This window comes from Crocuta crocuta, unplaced genomic scaffold (assembly GCF_008692635.1).
Source record: "Crocuta crocuta isolate KB4526 unplaced genomic scaffold, BGI_CrCroc_1.0 scaffold27, whole genome shotgun sequence".
Classification (NCBI taxonomy): domain Eukaryota; kingdom Metazoa; phylum Chordata; class Mammalia; order Carnivora; family Hyaenidae; genus Crocuta; species Crocuta crocuta.
This window is the reverse complement of record NW_027532250.1, coordinates 8100779-8122566: the sequence shown is the minus strand read 5'-3', so window position 1 is coordinate 8122566 and position 21788 is coordinate 8100779. Positions and strand designations below refer to the sequence as shown.

The 21788-nt window shown below is 39.5% G+C and overlaps 1 protein-coding gene across 4 annotated transcripts in view; it reads right to left on the bottom strand.

Annotated features, from left to right (window-relative positions):
* STAU1 (staufen double-stranded RNA binding protein 1) overlaps positions 1 to 21788 on the bottom strand; it is an 89311-nt gene that overhangs the window by 31028 nt on the left and 36495 nt on the right. Inside the window, exons 2-6 of one of the 4 annotated variants that reach the window (XM_077778273.1) lie at positions 14854 to 14924; positions 7610 to 7898; positions 5710 to 5834; positions 2746 to 2902; positions 642 to 780 (exon numbers count right to left, since the gene is read on the bottom strand). In XM_077778273.1, coding sequence (XP_077634399.1) covers positions 642 to 780; positions 2746 to 2902; positions 5710 to 5834; positions 7610 to 7814 — 626 coding nt within the window. In that variant the 5' untranslated portion in view covers positions 7815 to 7898; positions 14854 to 14924. Of the gene's footprint in view, positions 1 to 641; positions 781 to 2745; positions 2903 to 5709; positions 5835 to 7609; positions 7899 to 14853; positions 14925 to 21788 lie in introns of those variants that run through there. The other 3 variants (XM_077778272.1, XM_077778274.1, XM_077778275.1) reach the window with 3 other exon arrangements.

Genomic DNA, 21788 nt, shown 5'->3' with positions numbered 1-21788 from the left:
GAAAGGAAGACTTCCATTCTGATCATTAACCTATCCACTAATGTCTTATGACTGCCCAGCAGGAAGTTTTTAACACGTATTTTCAGGTTTCAATTAATATTTTTACTATACCTATACTCCAAGGCTATGACAAAGCATATAAATTCAAAGCCAAAAAATATCCAATAAACAATAATCAACAAATAAATCTAAGAGTGCTAAGAACCCTGGTGTTTGTGGGAATCATGCTCAGGTGATCTTTAGGCAGACGGTGTCAGGGCACAACCACACAGCTAGTGAGGAATATGCTCTGGCTCCTGCTGGCAACAGAAGTTAAAGGAGCAGCATCAAGACATGGTTCCAAAGGCACCACAGCCAAGATTGACTTCAGCATCTGACAAGCCGTTATGTGCTCCACAATCTACAGTTTCCTCTTCCATGTCAGAAAGGAGATACATTTTCACCTGTACTTAAACCAACAGCGGCACCTGCGTGGCTCAGCCGGTTGAGCGTCTGACTCTTGGTTTCAGCTCATGTCGTGATCTCACGGTTGTGAGATTGAGCCCTGCGCTAGGTGTGGGGCCTGCTTGGGATTCTCTCTCCCTCTCTCTCTCTGCCCCTCCCCCACTCTCTCTTGCTCTATAAGTAAAACAGACACATACCTTGGGGGATAAGCACCTCCTCTCATGTTGTAGTTATAGGTGGACTGCATCCGAGAGTAAGGGTCGACAGGCTTATACATTGGTTTTTTTCCAAGTTTCATGCACAGTGCATTTAGCTCTACAGTAGGGGTTATGCTTTCTGCAATACAGAATCAACACAGAGAACTGGTTATTTTCTGACATGAGGATGACAGCTACTAAAATAAAAAAAACAATAGCATGCTTTCTACTAACTGGATTCATAATGCATTTCATGAGAGGATCTAAGTAATTCACTGCTAGGTATCAGGGCAGGAAATCCAAGAATCTGCTGTGATTTCTAGATATTAATACATAGTCAACAGCACAAAATACAATGTAAGAGCTATCAGAGGGGCAGCAACTAGCACAAGATGTTATCAGTGAAAGTCACTCACTCCAGTTATTAGAAATGAGTTCTAATACACATCAAATTCCACGATTAAAAAAAATCCCATGTGACTGTCCAAATCACTTTACTGTTTGGGAGTCCTTAGCCAATATAACTCTGGTCGTACTGACGTGTTGGGTTATTGGCTTACACTTAGAAGTACGTTTATGTACACTATTTCATAGAACAATGCACTCGTTAAGTACTAACTGAATGCAAAGCACTGTGCTAAGGGACACAATTCTTACCCCAGAGGCCTCAATACACTCTCAGAGAACTACTACACAACAGGATGTGCGCTAGAAGGAAAGGTGCGGAATGGAGGTGACAAGTAAATTCTATCTGGAGAAGTCAGATGAGGACTGCAAAATATTCAGATATTTCCAGTCTTAGTATTCACGTTGGGATTTGACCTGTGAGAATACTTGTTAGGAAAATGAGTTCTGTTTCCATATAAACAAGAGCAAGTATAATTTGGGTTATCTCAGAATCATCAACTGTACAAAATACACTGTTCATTTCCCAATTTTTTTTCTCTCATTTCATCCAATTCATAAACCTTTAAGAACATTTAAAAGGAAAACCAGCTGTAAAGAATAGTGTCAGTGCACAATCACATCTGAGAACAACACTTTCACATCAAACACAGAACAACACTAGCAATGGCAAAGTTCAACGTAAACGCACACAAAAATCCACCTTAAAATGCCTCTTTAGGACATAGAGGAAAACAACAGCGACAAAAAAGACTTGATTCTGTACTAGAACTGTTTCAACTAAATTTAGTGTATGAATCAAATTTATAAGCATATCTTTGGATTTGCAAAATCAAAGGGTCACAGAAGTAGCCAGCCTCTCTCTTCTTAATATTAGAATTATGTCTTATATGATTCGCATGGGTTCTTTTTAAGCATAGCCTAAATCATCTTAAGAACAGCTCTGACCCATAAAAATTTACCTGCAGTAGAGAATGAATCTGAAATACCACAAAGAAGTCAAAAGCAACAAGGAAGGTGTGGCTGAAATCTCCGAGATTCCTTCCTATGCATAAAGGGACTGGGCACTTTGTGTGCCTGACGGTAACGTGGCTCAAACAGCCACTTCCACCCACAGCAGCAGGTCAGTGGTTCCTAAGCTTTTACCAGAAGCTCTTCTTTATTAGTCTTCCCCCTGCTTCGGTCCCTTATTTGAAGATCAGTCCCTTGTTTGAAGAGATGTTATCTACTAATAGTATTTAAGTAAGTAACAAATATTTAAGTAATTTTCTCATTCTTTTTGATGATCAGGAGATGTGTAAATGACAATCTGCTTTTCTGATCAACATGTTATAATTGGTATTTCCACACTGGGTTGAAGTGATTCCAGCTAAGGCCTACAATCTTGGCAATCTGTACAACTTTACAGAGGGGCTAAATGCATTTTCACTAGGCTTCTCTGAACTCTTCGAAATTGTTTGGTGACACCCCACCTCTCAGGACCTTCCTTCCAGACCCTCAGGGATCAAGGAACCAGAGACTGGGAACCATGCTTTAGGGTATGGTTAAGGATTCTAGAAAGATAAGTGTTTGCCACTGGTAGTGTAGAAACCGTGCTTTCAAAATCAACAAGTTAGTTATGAAAGAATGCACACACATACTAAATGGGTACCTCTACACACACTTTTGAAAGGAACCTGTCTTGGCCCACGCATAATACCTGGATTCCTTCCTTCGCTACGCAAAGGGCGGACTATGGGTTTAGGAAATTTTGTTTCTTCCAAAGCTCTGGCAGCAGCTGTGTGCTGGGCTTTTTTAATACTAGTTCCTTCAGCTTCCCAGTGCTGATCTCCAAGGGTTAGCTGTACTGTAAACACCTACAAATGAAAATTGTGAGCTCTCAATTCATGATACCTGATGTTGATTATAATATGTCACTTGGACCTTGAACATTTTTTATGGTCATGGTTTAAAAGGCCTGGTCATTATCTTGGCAATTTATTCCCTAATTCCCATTTTTTGTTGTTTTTATAAACACAATGATATGTGTGTGTATATATATATATCATTGACTGGCATTGAACAACACTCTGACAAAGCTATGCTTTGAAAAATGGAGGTAAGTACAGACATTAAAAAATGTTTTCCTATATATTAAAATATTAGATAGTGATTATTTGGAAGTCATTTCCACATAGAAATTGTCTTCCAATTACTTCTCAAGGAAGAAATTTAGCAAACTTGATTTAGATACATAGTAGTATCTCATGTAAATTAAGACGTTTGTTTTGACGTTCTCATGTTTGTGGTCTCTTGTCTGAAAACAACCCCAGCAGGAGAAAAACTTGAATAAATTTGGGAACGTCAGCCAGGCTCTAAAACGTTGCCTTCTATTTTCCTAAGACTATACTATTCAGACACTGCCTCCTCTTTGAGAATAAAATCCAATCCATAGCAAGCAAAGATCTAGAAACATTTCTGAACTCAACAAGGCATCCAAAACAGCTGATTTTGTCCTCAGCAAATGCTGACAATGGCAAGCCTCTTTATTCTTTTTTAAGTATAAAGGTAACCCAAATACACACTCCAGCAAGTGCATCTCTAATAAGCTCCCCTAGTGATTCCGGTGCACTGCAAAGTCTGAGATTCACTCAGGAATTTAGCAAAACCAACTGAAGCTTTTGTTTTTCTGCTTTTTTTAAATCACTGGATATCACTGTTTCATTCGCAAATAGAAACATTAGTGTGACTGGGCTCCTCTGAATAGGTCCAGATCCTTTAAATTTAGTGCCTAAAGGGATGGGCGCGATGAGCGTTCACAGTGGATTTTTATTGTAGGTCTTAACTTCAGGATTCCCTCAGTACACAGCTTCCACTAAAGGGGGAAAATTCAAGAATCCTTCACCCCAGTGGGACGACTAGGGATCCCCTGTGTTTATGCTGCAGTTCACAAGGTTATTCATTTAGGCACCAAGAGCATGGACTGAAAATCCTGGCTGGCCTAACAGCCAAACAGTAGAAGTCCACGCTGTGCAATCCCTGGGGCATTTTCGTGATCCTTTCGTGGAAAGACATTTAAAGGGAAAAAGCTAAAAAACAAAAAATCGTTAATTTTATTAACAGTTTTGCCTTTCTCCAGGACTTTCCCATCAGCGCTGTTGCCTCTCTGCTGCCTTTCTGTGTGGAGGGTTGGTAACAAGGTTAGAATCCTGGTTTTAATAGAACTGAAAGTACACCAGACCACTTGTTTTTAAATAAATAGTCTAAGAGTCACCTACGAGGGAATAACTTTTCCTCTTTGAACAACTTGTAAATAAAAGTGCAGTTACAGATTGAACACACAGCCAAATTACCTAAAGGACCACTAAAAGGTTAGGTGAGAAAGTACATATTTCAAAAAATACCAAAAACAGTTAATAAAAGGGAATCCCAAAGTTAAGGTCTGCAAAAAAAAATCCTGTAGGAGAAACAGAAGTTACAGGAAATCACTAATTGTCTTTCAAAATTATAGAAACCTTTCAAATATCATTATGCTTTAGAATAATGTTAAAACTAGCTTCATGTGAGTAGAATTTTCTGTGTTTCTTAAATGCATTAATAGCTACCATCTCTCAAGCATCTACTAATTGTCAGGCATTGTGCTCCACACTTTAACATATATTCTCTCATTTAATTGTCACAGCAGACCCATTTGGGTAGGTATTATCCCCATGTTACAGACGAGGAAACGGAGGTTCAAAAAAACCAGTAACTTGCCCAAGGTCACACAGCTTGATTTAAACCCAGATCTGCCTGGCACCAAAGGTTGCTCACCTAACCACATTACAGTACCTATTTAGGATTGTGGCTGATGATACTTTTAGTCAAATTATAAGAGAAACTTGACATCATTCAAGGCCTGAAGTTTGCATGTCAAGAAAAATAAGGCATAAAGAGACCAATAACTCATCCTTAATTATATTATGTTTACTGCAAGGCTAAGATCAGAAATAGGAGGCCAGATTCCTTCTCTCATACCACACCCTCTCTCACAGTGCAGCTGCAAAGATAAAGCCAGATATGCACACATTTAAGTTCCAGGATTTACATTATCAAACAAGCTCAAAGACTGAATTCCTAAATAACAAACAGTAAAAAATTTAAATTACAGTCAGTCTTCCATTCTCTAAGATAAGAGGAAGGACAAGGATAAGTGAAGTCAGAGACGTTCCAAAGGACTGACTCACTTGAGACTAATTTCTACCTCTCATTTTCAAACCTTTTACCTGGCTGGCTAACAAGTGGCAAAAAGGATTTCCTGTCCCCCTCCTCTCCCTGCAGAGTCTAAGATACATGTGAGAACAAGCAGGAAAGGAGCCAGAGGCAGGCCGCAGCCAGGAGGCCCAGAGCCTGGAAAATTCACAGGAAATCATTCACAGGGGCTTGGGAATTGTCTCTACTTAGAATCCTAAACAAAACCACACACTGATTGGAGTTCCCAAAAAGAAGCATATCTTTTCTTTGACCCATTCTGCAAAGATGAAGAGAAGCGACTTGCCAAAAATCTATACTCTGGCATCTCTTGCAGACAGCCTCAGTGGTTTGGAAATACATATTCTGAACCACAGCACCACTTGGAGCAGCATAAAAAGAGAAAACATTCCTGGTGGGTTATAAATGCACAAGCAGTACGGACAATATTTACCTTACAGTGAGCTGGACCTTGCTCACGCAAAAGCTTATACTCAGGCTGAATCTTGTTGAAACGGGCTAACTCATTCACAAGACACATTGGGGTTTTCTCTTTGGGGTGTGCCATACTAGAAGGAACTGAAAAATAACGTAAGAGCAATAAAGTCAACTAGCAGTATACAGAACTGCTGCTCTCCCAGGGCCACAAAAGAAGAGGGGAAAACGGAAGGTCTAAGGATTCAGAGGAGCAGTGACGCACAACTGCAAACCACGAGGGGACACCTGCCTGAAGACACAGCTGGGGTCTTCTTGGGACCAGCTGAAGCCAGGTAACCTAGGAAGGGGCATGTCTTCCAAGGAGAGAACAGAAGTCAGGGGAATAACTAACCCACGGCAGGCAAGCAAGATTTGAAATCAGATGCTGCACTGGTATTATAACCAACCAAGGGAATAACAAGGAGGTCTTTTGAGCACAGACACACTGGTTCCCACAACAGCTGTCAGCTGTACCCTGTTCGTTATTTCACAAAACTCAACATGCCAATACCATCTCTGAAACAATGACTGTTGTTTTCTACACAGCTAGCGTCTCATTCCTGGGGCATCCCCTACCCTGACCTCAGATGCTGCCGTCCTCAGACCTTATTTACTTCTGAGAATTACACAAGTAAAATAAAATGGCCGTGGTGGGCAGAGCATTAGGACGTGGATATAAGAACACATTAGAAGAAAAAGCAGTAAATCACAAAAGACTGAGACAGTCTATGACATTTCCTCTTCAGAAGGTCTGCGACAGCAAATGTGAGGAAAACTGAATTCTTAGGGTATTATGACCAGTCAAGAGTGCGGGTGAGCCAATCCAAGGACATCTAGAGGCAGTGTGACAGATGCAAGGCAGCTGAGAGTGGGGTGAGCCAACACTCTAAGAACAGACTGATAAAGGAAATGAGAAGTGGAGGAGGAAGTGCAAGGGAAACTGTCAGACACAAGGGGTTGAATGATCTGTTAGAAGGTGACTCTGGTATGGAGACACTCATCCTGACAGGCCATTTAATTGTTTTTGGCACTTTGCAGAGAGGGTTGGGAAGCAGAATATTTGTTTTCAGGTTTGTTTATTTTTCAGGTGTTTCAAGTCTTTTCTCACCGATGAGCACATTTATTTACTTTTTTTTTTTAAGTTTAAAGTAATCTCTACATCCAGTGTAGGGCCCGAACTCATGACCAAGATCAAGGGTCACATGCTCCACCAACTGAGCCAGCCAGGCGCCCCATCAACAAGCACATTTAGTTCATTTTTATTTTCTTAATAATCAGATTTAAATGCTTCTGACTTATTTCCTCTTTAAAGCTCTCTGCTTCAGTGTTCAATTTCTAATTGGTCTTCACTGTGATTTCCGAAACCACCTCTGGAATCTCAACTTAAACTCAGCTGTTCAAAACAAAAACTAACAAATGCCAATCCTCTCTGGCTTTCCAGTAAATGTGGCTGCTCCCTTGCTTGGGATGTATTCTTAGAATTATATAAAATGGAGGCTTACACATACAAGAATTCTTGGTCAATTCTGGGAAATAATTTTTAAAGCAGAATTTTCCCATACAATAGCAAATATCCAGAGTGGTATTTACTATTCAATTCTTTCTGCTGGGCACCACTTTATAATAAGCTAGGTTTTATAGTTTACTTTTCAATTCTCTTTCTTACACTTGGAAGCGGTCTGTCAACTCAGGCCTCCATCAACCCAATATACAACCAGTGTTTAATATCTGGAAAAAAGAAGCATGGATGATAACATTTTCTTCTGCTTCTTGAAGGTAATGTGAGAGCTTCCCTACATCTGCAGTGTACTTATCAGACCAGAAAACAGGCTAAAAAAACATTTGAAAAAGCAGACACTTGGGTTCATAACGCTTACCTGCAGCTGCACTGGCGGGTGTAATAGATGCAGAGGGTAAAGCAGAGTTTTGAATAGGTCTACCTGCATTTTCAGAGGGCAGAGAGCTAGCAGTAGAAGGAATACTCATCAAAGGCTGTGAGAGAAGAGACTGGTTCTTGTTCAGTATTTGGCTCCCTGAGAGAGCAGCAGATGGGTTCTGAACTTGCACTTGAACTTGAGACATGGTCACTTTCAACAAAAGTGAACAACTGCAGGTAAACAGCTTTCAGTGCAGGTTAATTCAGTGCTATGAAGTCTAAAGTTCTACCTAAAAGTTGTAAGGGAAAGAAAATAAAAAGGTAAATTATAGAGGAGATATGTAATCGCCAATATTCAGTAAAAATTGGTGTCACCTATTCAAGAATGAAATTAGTCCCGTTTGGCCTGTACCTATGTTGATGTATTAGAAGTGTTTCCCTCCTTGGTATACAGTGAGGTTCCTGGCCTTGTGATTTCCTCACAGTGCTTTTAAAGGACGTACAATACCCATATGTTCTGCGTGTTCATCTTATAAAGAGAATCAGTAGGGTGAAATGACATTCAATACTGAATATTAAGAACTGTGAACTACAGCTTATATTCAAAAAGGCAAATTAAAAAATACGGAGAGGTTTTCCATACCATATAGGATATGGTAAAGAAAGGTTTCTGGCCTCAAAATTGTAACAAGCTGAAAGCAAACCAGGTTTGTAAGACCATTTAATGGGTGAATGTAAACCCTGCTTCCATAGATGGGCCATGTGCTCAGACTGGTACTCTTAGAGTCTTCCTGTAAGCTCACTGAAGAGAAGAGTTTCTCACTTTTGCTGCTGCTTTTTCCTCGTGATAACAAAAGATCTATTTGTTTTCGAGATGGTCTCATTAAGGTACAGACCCCAAACAAAAATGTTACATCTACATTAATATGCAAGATCCTGAGAAATCATTTGAATAGTAAAGAACATTCTATAGCCTTTGTACTATTAAAAGCAAAAGTGGAGAAGAGGAAGAAGAGAGGAACAGATTTCAGATTGGTCATTTCACTGGTGTGGCTGGGGAGTGGGACCCGGGAAGCAGAGTAGATGCTTTACTTCATCTTCTAAGTTCCAAAGGCATTACTTCTAAATACATTTAAATTTCCTTCTAAGTCAAAAATAAGGATAGTTCTGCTTACATTCACAGCCATCCTTCAAAAAGCTGAAAATGTTTAAGCAAGTCAAAAGTACTCAAAAATAACCAGTAGCAACAAAGAGTAGAAAAAGGCATCAAAACAGAAACCAGTAAGCAAATCAAAAGTTCTATTACAGAGTGTTACTTGAATATTTTTTTTAAAGTCTCAAGATGATTTTTAATTAAAGCTGGACCTTTAGAAAGAAATGAAGGACCACAGCAATTAAGTTACTTGAGAAGTTCTGGCACATTCTCTCTTGCCGAGAGCAAAAAGAACTGCAAAACTGAAAACAACAACCCAAATACCTCAGCTGAAATGTGACTTTGGTTATAGAGACCCAAGCACCACCTTGTTCACAAAAATCCCCCATACTGCAGTTGTTACTTGTTTACTTTTGGAGTCTGAACACAGTGACAGAGGGGGTCCACCAAAGACTAGATAATAGATAACTGTCCTGGCAGACAAGTTGCCAATGTCAAGAAACAAGTCCAGAACCAACCAGAAATCAACTAGGACCTGGTGTCATTATTCTGATTTTTTTCCTTCAGTCGTCAAAATAGAAATATTTCTCTCTCAATGCCCCCCACCTCCACTCCCACTTGCCCCCTCTTTCTACACTTCGTCTCGATGGCATTTTTCTCCCTCCCCCACCCTTCCCAAAATAATTTATAGTGTGCTCACAGCTTCACAACACCAACCACTGATTACAGGTCAAAAGTAAGTCAAAAGCGGGGCGCCTGGGTAGCTTAGTTGGTTAAGCGTCCGACTTTCGCTTAGGTCATGATCTCGCGGTTCGTGGGTTCGGGCCCCACGTCGGGCTCTGTGCTGACTGCCAGCTCAGAGCCTGGAGCCTGTTTCAGAATCTGTGACTCTCTCTCTCTCTGACCCTCCCCTGCTCATGCTGTCTCTCTCTCTCTCTCTCTCTCTCTCCTAGAAATAAATAAAACATTTTTTAAAAAATTTTAAAAAAATGTTTAAAAAGTAAGTCAAAAAGCAAAGAGTCTGCTCCAGAGCCTACCTGTGTCCCATAAGCAGCAACCCAACCTGCCCTGGGTGGCTCTCAGAGCAGGAGACTGAATAAATGAACTAAATTTAGAAAGGGTGGGGGACACCTGGGTGGCTCAGTCAGTTAAGCGTCTGACTTCGGTTAAGCATCCAACTTCGGCTTCGGCTAAGCATCCGACTTCGGTTTGCGGTTCGTGGGTTCGAGCCCCGCGTTGGGCTCTGTGCTGATGGCTAGCTCAGAGCCTGGAGCCTGTTTCAGATTCTGTGTCTCCCTCTCTCTCTGACCCTCCCCTGCTCACCCTGTCTCTCTAACTCTGAGAAATAAATTTTTCAAAAAAAAATTTTTTAAGATAAAAATAAATAAAATAAAATAAATTTGGGGTGGGGGAGGCAAAGGGATCTGTTTTGGCTAATGCTGTCTACAGCAGGCCCACAACCAACATCTCCAGTCACAGACATAAACACACAGATTTTCTGGAGTTTGAAAAAGGGAACAAATGGTCTTTAATTAAGACTGCCCCCAAAATGTTAACCTCACGTTCACCTGACATTGTATCTTTATAATAACTGGTTGAAACAAGTAGTTCAAAACTGCAAATAGAAATTTCCTAAAACCCTATTAAGACCGTGTACTTTATAAATTTTTAATTTCTACCATGACCAAAACGAAAATTCGACAAACAGTACTCATTAGCACATGAACACTTTTATGTACCTTCAAGTCTGAAAAGAGAACCTAATGTAGTGGTTCTAAAGAGGTGACAATTCTGTTCCCCAAAGACATCGTACAAGGTCTGGAGACACTGCCTGGCTGTCACAGCTGGAGGACGAGATGAGGGACAGAGGGACCAGGGATGTGATTTCGAGTACACATATACCAACCCACAAAATAAAGTGTTACTAATTTAATAAACTGCTTATATTCTTAGGAAAAGAAAATCCCCTTTTCATCTCAAAAGGCTCTAAAAAATTTTGAGGCTAATATTTTACCCAAACAGATGCTCCTCTCCCAAAGAGAAGCCAGGCAGCTCACATAGTTTAAAATATACTATTTACCCACGTAATCTGAACAACAAATAAAGCTTCTCACTACTGCTAATTATATGGCTCACAGCAGCATTTACTGGAATCATGGAATTCTGGAGATACTACTTCTGTATAAATTTAGAACCTGTTGCTGTCCAGTACTCTGCCCTGAAGATTAAAACCTTAAATGAAAACCTGTCTTTTCTTCTGAGCCTATCTTTAAAGATTACTTTCCACCACAGAAATTAGGGACCCAAAAGAAATTAAAGTGATTTGTCAGTCTTCTTATAAAAGAACAATATTTTACACACCATAAAATTAAGCTGAAAATCGAAAACACCAAAACTTCAGTTTCCCCAGCTCTGGAAACACCTTTAACTGTTAGGCCTGTGCTGTGCTGCTCTGCTTCCAGCACAGATGAGGGCCTTTAATCTCCTGGCTTCTCTTATTTGAAGAGCTGCAGACATCAACTCAGGAAAATATGCTCATCATATTCTCAAATTCTTATATTTATCTAGCAAAAATAATAAGCACTGTAACACAGAGAAGTGATAGGGCAGAGTCACGGGTACCTTCTTTTTAAAAAGACTCAATAATTCCAACTCCCCGCAAGTCCCAAATTCAGCTTGGTGATACAAAAGTCTTCTCATAAAAATAAGGAGTCCCACTTTGGCTGGCAGCTTCCTTTTTACAAGTGTCAAGTACTTTTTAATGGGTAGTAGGAAGGGGAATAAGGGCACATGAATACTACAAAAGCATTTTTTTTTAATTATACACATGTGGGGCGCCTGGGTGGCTCAGGTCATGGTCTCACCAACTATCAGACTGAGCCCCTCGTGGGGTTCTGTGCTGACAGCGCTGGTCCTGCCTGAGGTTCTCTTTCTCCTTTTCTCTCTGCCTCTCCCCTGCTCACACGCACGCTCTCACTCTCTCTTTCAAAATAAATGAATAAACTTAAAAAAGAGATTATATACAACATGCTAAAAAGTGATCAGGCACAAATGCAAATTCCTCATGCAGCACTGATTTACTAAGACTAGGCCATAGCGAATGCACTGAGTGATCTGTTTAATACACAAGAAGGTTGATCCTTCTAGAAACAGTTTACAGAACTATCTGCAAGAGTGCTTAGTCTTACTTTCAACTACCAGATTGTTAAATCGCTGTAATATGAAACAACTACTTCAGCAATTATGGAGGAACATCATTTTTAATATCCAATTTGTAGCTACAGTAATACATGACTTTACTTTTGTGTTCAACACATCATTCCCCTTTGCAATAAGTGATGTTTCCAAACAAGGTGTGTGAAAGAAAGAAAAACGAAAAAGAAATCATCCCAATTCTGGACAAACTTTTAAGATAGCCACAAACATTTCCGTAAATACCTCTTCCTTCAAAGTCCTACCTCAAATCTTACGTGGCATGGGTACACAAATACAACCGTACTCCAGTTCCCTGCCATGATAAAACATTAGCTGTAGGAACTTAGAATAGTATATTTATTCAACATTCAACAAAATTTATTAAGCATCTACTACATGTGAACCCCCTTATACGGCAAATTAAACTTTTCCTCAAAGGCACAAAAAGGGATCTTTAAGCAACCAACTGTAAACCTATTGATGTGTTCTTTAGGTTTTGAAAGGTTCCACTCTCTGAGAAACTTTGTCAACAATAATAAAAAAAGTTAAGGAGTAAACCACTTTGTCTACAATAGCCTTGAAATACATCTAAAGTGCCCACGTTATTCCTTCAAACTCAACAGTTATTTCCAAGATTCTTTGTGGACACATCTTAGAAAATGCAATGCAGTCGTATGTTTTCTACAAATAAACTCACCCCACCTCCCTGCCTTCACCCCCCATCCCTGCTCTGATCCCCAGAACAGCAATTCATTGACTCCAAATATCATCCAAGCACCTGCAGGCAAGGGCAGCTGCAAAAACAGAAACATGGCAATCACTATACTCCTACATAATCAATTCTAAAAAGATAACAGCAACATCAAGCAAATAATATCCCATAGCAGGCCCATATATCAAATTACCCAATAATTAAAAGGTTCTTTAAAAGAAATATGACCCAACTACTTAAGACAGAGGGAAAAACAAAACAAAACAGACCACTATGTACTTGGTGCTCAAAAGAAAGATAGGACAAGTAGCCCTGAGGAGGCACAATCACTCACAGGACAATAAAATCAGCCAAAAATAATGCCTGGAAACAACCCAGGCTGTTGGAGATCTTTGCATCCAAGTGACTGAATGTGGCCCCTGTCTCCCACTTGGCTCAGTGCCAAGTGGGAAGTGGAGGATTTTCTTTCCACACAAATGTAACCACTGGGTGGTCCATTTAAAGAAACACTTCCTAAAAGAGAATTCATTCTCAATTGTTCATCCTAGAAAAACCATCACAACTGTCTACTAAAATGGAAAAAAAACTTTACCTCTGCAGCTGAATAAGCTGCAAACCTTACTTTTTTCCTCGCTTTGAAACCTTATCAAGCTCCTCTCTTCCATTCCCTAGGAGGAATTCTTAAAAATAACTAAAGTCAAATAACATTTCTTGTAAACATGGAAATGGCTTTTAAAATCTAAACTTATAGAAACAGAAAAATGTTTTAAAGCAACCAAAATGAATAACTATTCATGATTTGCTGCAGATTTCTAAGAGCAGTACTCTGTGACCTATTCTTAAATAAGAAGGGGCTTAGTTCAACATAAAGTTAACTGGCTTTTCCTTTAAGAAAAGGGAAATTGTACTCCGTAACTATGTGCCATCTACCTAGAAACACGACTGCATTCACCATCATCTTCATGCAAAACAGACCAGAGCCAAGACCCAGTTTCTAAGAAACCAGCCTTGCTGCTAAGTAGCAACCAACAATGTTAAATCAGATCGAACTTGAGTTGTGGCTTTCAGTTCTACTCTCAAATAAAATAGAAATTATCTACCTAATTCTTGGCAATCCACTGCTTAGTGCCTCAGTTTCCCCAGAACACTTTGTAATAGGAGATTCGACAAAGCCTCAGCTGTAGCAATCTGAGAGCTGAAACAATGAAGAAATCCTGAGGCACAGTAACAGTTATTCCGTTTTTGTTGTTGTTGTTGTTTGAAAAGAAAAGCATTAAATAAACCCAGTGTAAATCCATTCACTGAGCCTGGTAAAACTTCTCTCATTTCCTCATTCCCAAACAAAGCTGGGTTTAACTTGTCCACTAAGCACTACCTTGGAGATACGGTATAATGATGTGCTTTCAGCTCTCAGAGGTGAAGTGCTAAAAACAAAACGGAGTCCTGGCAGGTGCAGTGAATGGCACAGTGCCCTGACATAAAACTGTATCATCTTTTTGATCCAGATGATCACAAGCAGCCAGTAAATGGAACCTGATTCATAATCCTATCTCATGACAGAAAACAATGCTGGATTCTTTCCACAAGTTTGAAAACCAAGTTTTACATAAACAACCTGAAAATTCAAAGGCAAAACTACAAAAGCCACTAAAATCAGGATGCTCACCAACTGAGTTATGTTTAATGACAACTTGTAGGAGGGACTGGGTAGCTCAGTCAGTTTAGTGTCTGACTCTTCAACTAAGGTCATGATCTCATGGTTCCTGAGTTCTAGCCTTGCACTGGGCTCTGTGCTGACAGCATGGACCCTGCTTGGGGTTCTCTCTCTCTCTCTCTCTCTCTCCCCTTTCCCTACTGGCACTCTTGCTCACTTGCTCTCTCTCTCTCTCAAAAAAAAAAAAAAAAAAAAAAAAAAAAAAGACAGCATTAGTGGTCAACTTTCATGTCTCAACATTTAAAGTATATGGCAGTGCAGGCTAAAGGGCTTTCCATTCTAGCCAGCAACCTTCCCTGCATTTAGTTTCTAATTAAATCTCAAGAGTAAAAAGAAATTCAAACTGCAATTTCTTCTGTTTCTCTAATATTACAGCCAGAAATAAAAGTCATTTTCCACACAAGTCATTCAAGAGTTCAAAAATCTTAAATTAAGAACAGGCCTGAAATTATGGTGTCAAATTATGTGTACCTTAAAAAGAGGTGCTCCAGGAATAACGCTGTTTTGGTTCAGTTCTAAGAGGTTATGTGGTTAGGAAACTCCTAGAAAATAAGAAACAATAATAATTTACTAGAGTAGATCATTTCTGAAAACGAAGATATACACTGTTCAAATTTTGGGAAAACCAAAAATTTACAGGTAAGGAAGTTTCTGAAAGCATGATGTCATGGCTTAAAGCAGCACACTGTAGAATCCAGGCAAAATACAACCATCAACGGGGTAAAGAGTACTTTGTGGAGACGTGACCACAAGAGAGCTGTGAACACCTCGAAACTAATTTTAAAGAAAGAAACTGGACATCATATACTGCCTGATCACACAAGCCTGAAATTTAAACTTATGGATTTTTAAAAAATGCCTAAATATTCTGTTCATAAAGCCTTACCATACACTTGGTGATACAAATATAAGTGCAAGAGCAACTTTATAAAAAGGCACTTAGTACATAAATATTTTTATATTAAATTGCAAAATACAAAAAGCACATTAGCTCGAATAAATCCAAACCATAATCATTCTTTAGAACTGGATTTCAGGTGACATAAGAGTTTAATTCTCAGTCTCTAGGTCTGATTTAGCTACAGGTATCTTCCTTTTTAAAGGGTAGAACAGGGGGACCCTTGAACAACACGAGTGTTAGGAGTGCCACACACACCCCCACACACAGTGGAAAATTCACGCAGAACTTTTCACTCCCCAAAGACTTACTCACTAGTAGCCTAACTGCTGACCAGAAGTCTTACCGACAACATTAACAGTCGATTAACACGTATTTTGTATGTTATATGTATTGTATAGAATATTCTTCCAATAAAGCTAAAGAAAATATTAACAAAATCATAAAGAGAAAAATATGTATACAATACTGTATTTATCAAAAAAAAAGTCCACGTATAAATGGACACATGCAGCTCAAACCCATGTTGTTCAAGGGCCAACTGTAGTCAGTAACAAAGAAAATTCCTTACCTTGAGACGCCCTTTGCATTTTTACAACATTAAGTAATTTCATTCATTTCAATTCCTCACTGCTACTGGGGCTTAATAGAGGATGGAAGTAGCTGTTCACTGTCCAAAACTTCAGAAATAAAATAAACTCTACTTTGTTTTACAGCATTTTAACAACTCAAGTTCTTTTGTAAATTGTATACTATACTAACAACTTGCTCCATTATCTCACCCATTCACAAGACTCGCATTAATGGAAACTGAAGAAGGCTTCTGAGCAGCGCAGAGAGAGATCTAAGACCACCTTGGAGAGCCCATGCCTTTTGCTCCTGGAGGCCTCCCCTTAGTTCAAGTCTATCCGTGCTGAACCATTATGGTTAGGTTTGGGTATCTGTCTTTTAGCCCAACCCAGAAATTTAAAAAATTAGAATAAAATAAATAAATCAGAATGGAAAAAGGGAGCTGCTAGAATCAGACATCATGACAACAGTAAGAAACCATCACCAACAACTTTACAGCCAAGAAAAGAGGAGGAGAGAGAAATACAGCAGCATGCAACCATTTGGATTTCAGACATGCTTACACAACACAAGGAGAGCTGACACTCATCCACATTCACACTCCTGTGAGCAAACTCAGTTTTTGAAATCCCCCAACCATTTTCAAATGATAATCCCAAACCATCATGATTATTACCAGTGTTATCTACACAGCACTTACTCTCTCCAAGCAGTGGTAGAGAAGACAGGGGTTAAGCCCAACTCTTTCTTTCCCACTCAAGAACACACACTAGAATGCAAAACAGTGAATTACATTCATTGCTTTATTTATTCAACAATTACTGAATACCTATTTGCAGGCAGTATTCTAGGCACCGGGGAGAAAGGACTGCACAAATAAGATACAGTCCCTTCCTTGTGGAATTCACATTTGTACAGGAACAACCCGGAACCTAACATAAACTTAAATAAATAATTCACAGTGGCACTTTAACTTGTAGCAACAAATCATTTATAATAACACATCACTTCCTAACTAAAGAAGACACTAAGAACACAAAGACCCCTTAGCTGCAAAATGCTGATTCGGAATGAGGGCAAACCAGCTAGCACTGGGCTGTTTCCTATATGGTGGAAGGAAATTTGTCTGGAGATCCGAGTTTGGGTCCCAACTCTGGTGCTCAGTTGGATGATAAATGCTTCATTTAATAGGGTAAGAGGCTTCAACCTTTTAATATATTAAATGGGGTTAGCACCACCAATTTCATATGATTAATAAAATAATAACTGTGTACTTCTTGGGTGGATTAACTGATAATGTAGGTGAAATGCTTGTAAAGTATAATATTCCATGCCAAGGTTAGCTGTTAAACATCACTTTCTTAGGATACGCTGTAACTGATATTATAAAATGACATAAGTCACGTTCAAAACACATTATTGCGGCACCCAGGTGGCTCAGTTGGCTAAGCATCCGACTTTGGCTCAGGTCATGATCTCTCAATTGTGAGATGAAATCTCCACATTGGGCTCTGTGCTGATAGCGGCTCTGTGCCACTTCGAGTCCCCTGTCCACCCTCCCCCTCCAAGAGCGCTCTCTAAATAAAACATTTAAAAAAATTTTTTTAAAGAAATAAACTTTTTCAATATTTAAGGGAAAAAAAGCAAAATTAGAAAGAACTTTACCCCCACCCCCATTTACTTTATTCTTTTTTTATGTTTGGTGCTTAAACAGGCAATTCTGTTAACAGGAAAATCAGTACCCAGCAATAGTCATACTCTTAATGTTCCAGACAGTAAAGGTTCACTATACTACAAACCAAAAGGGAACTTATTTACCTAAACTCTATTTGACTGTCATCTAGGTGAAGGGTCACAGAGCTTCAATGAGCAGGTTGGTTAAATTGTGCAACAAAGAACATAAGCCTCCAGGCATAATCAGACTTATCATTACATATAAATAAATTATCTTCTTTCTGACAGAGGAAAGGGCGGCCTCGCATTTTGTACAAAATCACAATGGCATCAGCAGACATGGCCCTGTTTGTATCAGAGCGGAATCTGCAAGAGTAGAAAATTCATGCCTCAGTTAATTTTAATCTATAGAAAGCATGGACCTCAGAAAGCAAAACTGTGAGAAAATCAGACAAGATCTAGTTAAATCAAAAAGCTCATGCCTGAGGGGAGCCGATATAGACAATTTAAGAAGCAGCATGTGCTCACTTCATCCCCAGAGAAGACACATTTCCAACACCTTTTCATGATTAATGAGACACACGTATGTCATTACAGACTACATGGTCACTTGGGTTGAGGTTGAAACACATAATGGAAATTCACACAGCATCTCATGAAAACCCCAAATCCAAAGGACAGGTTTCATTTCACTGAGGTAGCCGTTTATTTAAAAAAAAATTTTTTTTAAGGTTTTTTATTTATTTTTGAGAGTCAGAAAGAGACAGCACGAGCAGGGAAGGGTCAGAGAGAGAGATACAGAATCTGAAACAGGCTCCAGGCTCTGAGCTAGCTGTCAGCACAGAGCCTGACCCACAAACTGTGAGATCATGACCTGAGCCAAAGTCAGACGCTTAACCAACTGAGCCACCCAGGCGCCCCTGAGGTAGACTTTTAAAACTAGCCCTAAGGGACCACTACTGCCTGGGTGGAGAACCAGAGACACTTCCTATTCAAGGAGATCAGCAATTCAAAGAAAGGCAGTTCAATACCAAACAGAAAGTTACATGAAATACTCCCAATACCCTGTGTCAGCGAGGAAATGGATGTTAGAAACGGCTGCAAGGCAAAGAGGGCAACAACCACCTAGCCCTATAATGTTAATTGGAAGTTTAGTTAACTCATATCCAATAAAGTGGAATATTATAATTTTAAAGAAAATGATGTTCAGGGTGCCTAGGGCTCAGTCGGTTAAGCATCCATACTCTTGATTTTGGCTCAGGTAGTGACCTTGCAGTTCAGTTTGTGATATGGAGCCCCACAAAGCTTGCATGGGATTCCCTCTCTCCCCCTCTCTGCCCCTCCCCTGCTCTCTCTCTCTCAAAATAAATAAACATGAAAAAAAAAAAACTGATTTTCTTAACAACCTTGTCTACAGTTCATAAATCATTTTTAGCAAACTTCATGAATGATTATAGCAAATAATTTAGGGGAGAGCCTCCTATAGGTTAATGAAACATCCTCCTCCCCATTTACTTACTTCTAAGTAGTTACCCCAACCCCACAAACTCTGAATCACCTTAAAAGTTTTAGTTTGACTGTAGTAATCTATCACAACAAACAAAAGTAAACTGTAAGTCTTCAAATATTTCAAGGGAATGATGAATAGGGTTCATTTTAAATTTTTTTTTAATGTTTTTTATTTATTTCTAGGAGAGAGAGAGAGAGAGACAGCGTGAGCAGGGGAGGGTCAGAAAGAGAGGGAATCACAAACTGAAACAAGCTCAAGGCTCTGAGCTGGCAGTCAGCACAGAGCCCGACGCGGGGCCCGAGCCCACGAACCGTGAGATCATGACCTAAGCGAAAGTCAGACGCTTAACCGACTAAGCCACCCAGGCGCCCCGAATAGGGTTCATTTTAAAGACAGAGTATTACCGATACAGACTTTTTTCACATTGGTCTTAAGTTCTGGCGAACAAAAATCATCCAAGCTATGGTGAACCACTGTGACACACAGAAAAAATCATCCTAAACAAAAAGCACCTGAGCATAATTAGAGACGAAGGCTGGAGGTTTAATGGCTAGAGCTCAGGACCCCACTCCAGTTACTGGGCCTCCTAGATAGGCCTCGGTATTCTCAGCCACTATGAACCAGTGTCTGCAAAGACGTTTTCAAGTATCAGAAGTACAACATAAAGCATCTACTTCAACTCTCAGCACAAAGGAAGAGATAAACAGCAGCTTTTCATATTATTAAATTCAATCTGACCCTTCAGATTCCTTTCTTGCATCAAGTAACCCTCATCCTGTAATCCTAACCTACCTAGCACATGGTTAAGAGCTCAATAAATAGTAGCAAGTATTATTATCCAGCAAATTTACTAATCCTGTCCTCAGCCACATAAACATCTATAAATATAAGCTTATAGCTACACACCACTTGTAAAACAACATTTTAAATGGGAACAGAGAACATGCTGACTAAAATCAACCCACTCACTGGGCAACCAGTTCTAAAGCTACATCAAATATAGAGACAATCTAATGAACAATCATTTTCATTTAAGGCAAAGACCCCAGGGCACCTCAATAAATATTTTTTAGACTTTGTAGGCTGGTAGACATAACAAAAATCTTCTAGAACAATTATGACCTCTGTACTATATTATAAAAAAAAAAATAGCCTGGTTTGGTTCCATTACTGTTATAAACTCACAAAATCATCACACTTCTCCCCCAAATTAGATTCCAGATTAAACAGAAGCAGATGGGCTACAAATTTAATATTTAGAAGACTAATTTTTAATCGAAAGAAAATTCTTGGATAGACTTTCCCACTTTTGCTTTCAGTAAATACACTTTGGAGGAACCCCCTGTATATACTTCTTTGGCAAATAAATGAACATTTGTAATTCCAGAAACTATAATAAAGTCTGTGGAGAATTTATCTCTACCTCCTCTTACCCAGTGACATAAATTACTTTCATGTCAACCTTATTCACTACTATAGGAATGTAAATATTTTAAAAAATTAAGCTCTTTGCAGTAATTTCCCCATTTTACCATTTTTTAAATAATAAATAATTTTCTTTGGGAAGATTTCCTAGTTTAGAACAACAGATACCCAAGTCATCCATCTAGTGGCATTTGTTACGATCAACACAGCTATATATTTGTAATCCTATTATCTTTCTCGCAGGTAAGAACAAAGAATGTGGCCAACATTATTCAAGATTAGTAATAATTGATTCATAGATAAGCACACACTGGTGCAAAAATTCATTAAACATTTTTTTAATATTTTTTTATTTACTTCTAGGAGAGAGAGAGACAGCGTGAGCAGGGGAGGGTCAGAGAGAGAGGGAGACACAGACTCCGAAACAGGCTCCAGGCTCTGAGCTGGCAGTCAGCACAGAGCCTGATGCGGGGCTCAAACCCACGAACCGCGAGATCATGACCTAAGTCAAAGTCGGACGCTTAACCAACTAAGCCACCCAGGCGCCCCTCATTAAACATTTCTTAAAAAAAGCAAAAAATTCTGGAGTCAGAACAAAATTGGAAAAAAGTATCAACAAACTTCTTGGCTTTTAAAAGGTCTAGAATTGTCTTGATTTAAAATTAACTGTGATGGGGGTGCCTAGGTGGCTCAGTTGGTAAAGCATCCACTCTCTGGATTCAGCTCAGGTCAAGATCTCACGGTCTTGGGACTGAGCCCCATGCCATGTCAGGCTCTGCTGACAGTGCACAGCCTGCTTGGGATTCTCTCTCTCCCTCTCTCTCTGCCCTTCCCCTGGTCAGTCGCTCCCTCTCTCTCTCTCTCAAAAGTAAATTTTTTAAAAACATTAAAAAGGGGCGCCTGGGTGGCTTAGTTGGTTAAGCGTCCGACTTTCGCTTAGGTCATGATCTCGCGGTTTGTGGGTTCAAGCCCTGCGTCAGGCTCTGTGCTGACTGCCAGCTCAGAGCCTGGAGCCTGTTTCAGAGTCTGTGATTCCCTCTCTCTCTGACCCTCCCCTGCTCACGCTGTCTCTCTCTCTCTCTCCTATAAATAAATAAAAACATTTAAAAAATAAATAAATAAAAATAAAAAACATTAAAAAAAAAAGAAAGAAAGAAATGTACTGAAAAAACAAAATGGAGGGGTGCCTGGCTGGCTGAGTCAGAAGAGCATGCAACTCTTGTTCTTGGGGTCATGAGTTCAAGTCCCACACTGGGTGCAGAGATTACTTAAACAAATAAAACTTTACAAAATTAAAAAACAAAAACTTCTAAAAAAAAGAAAAATAAA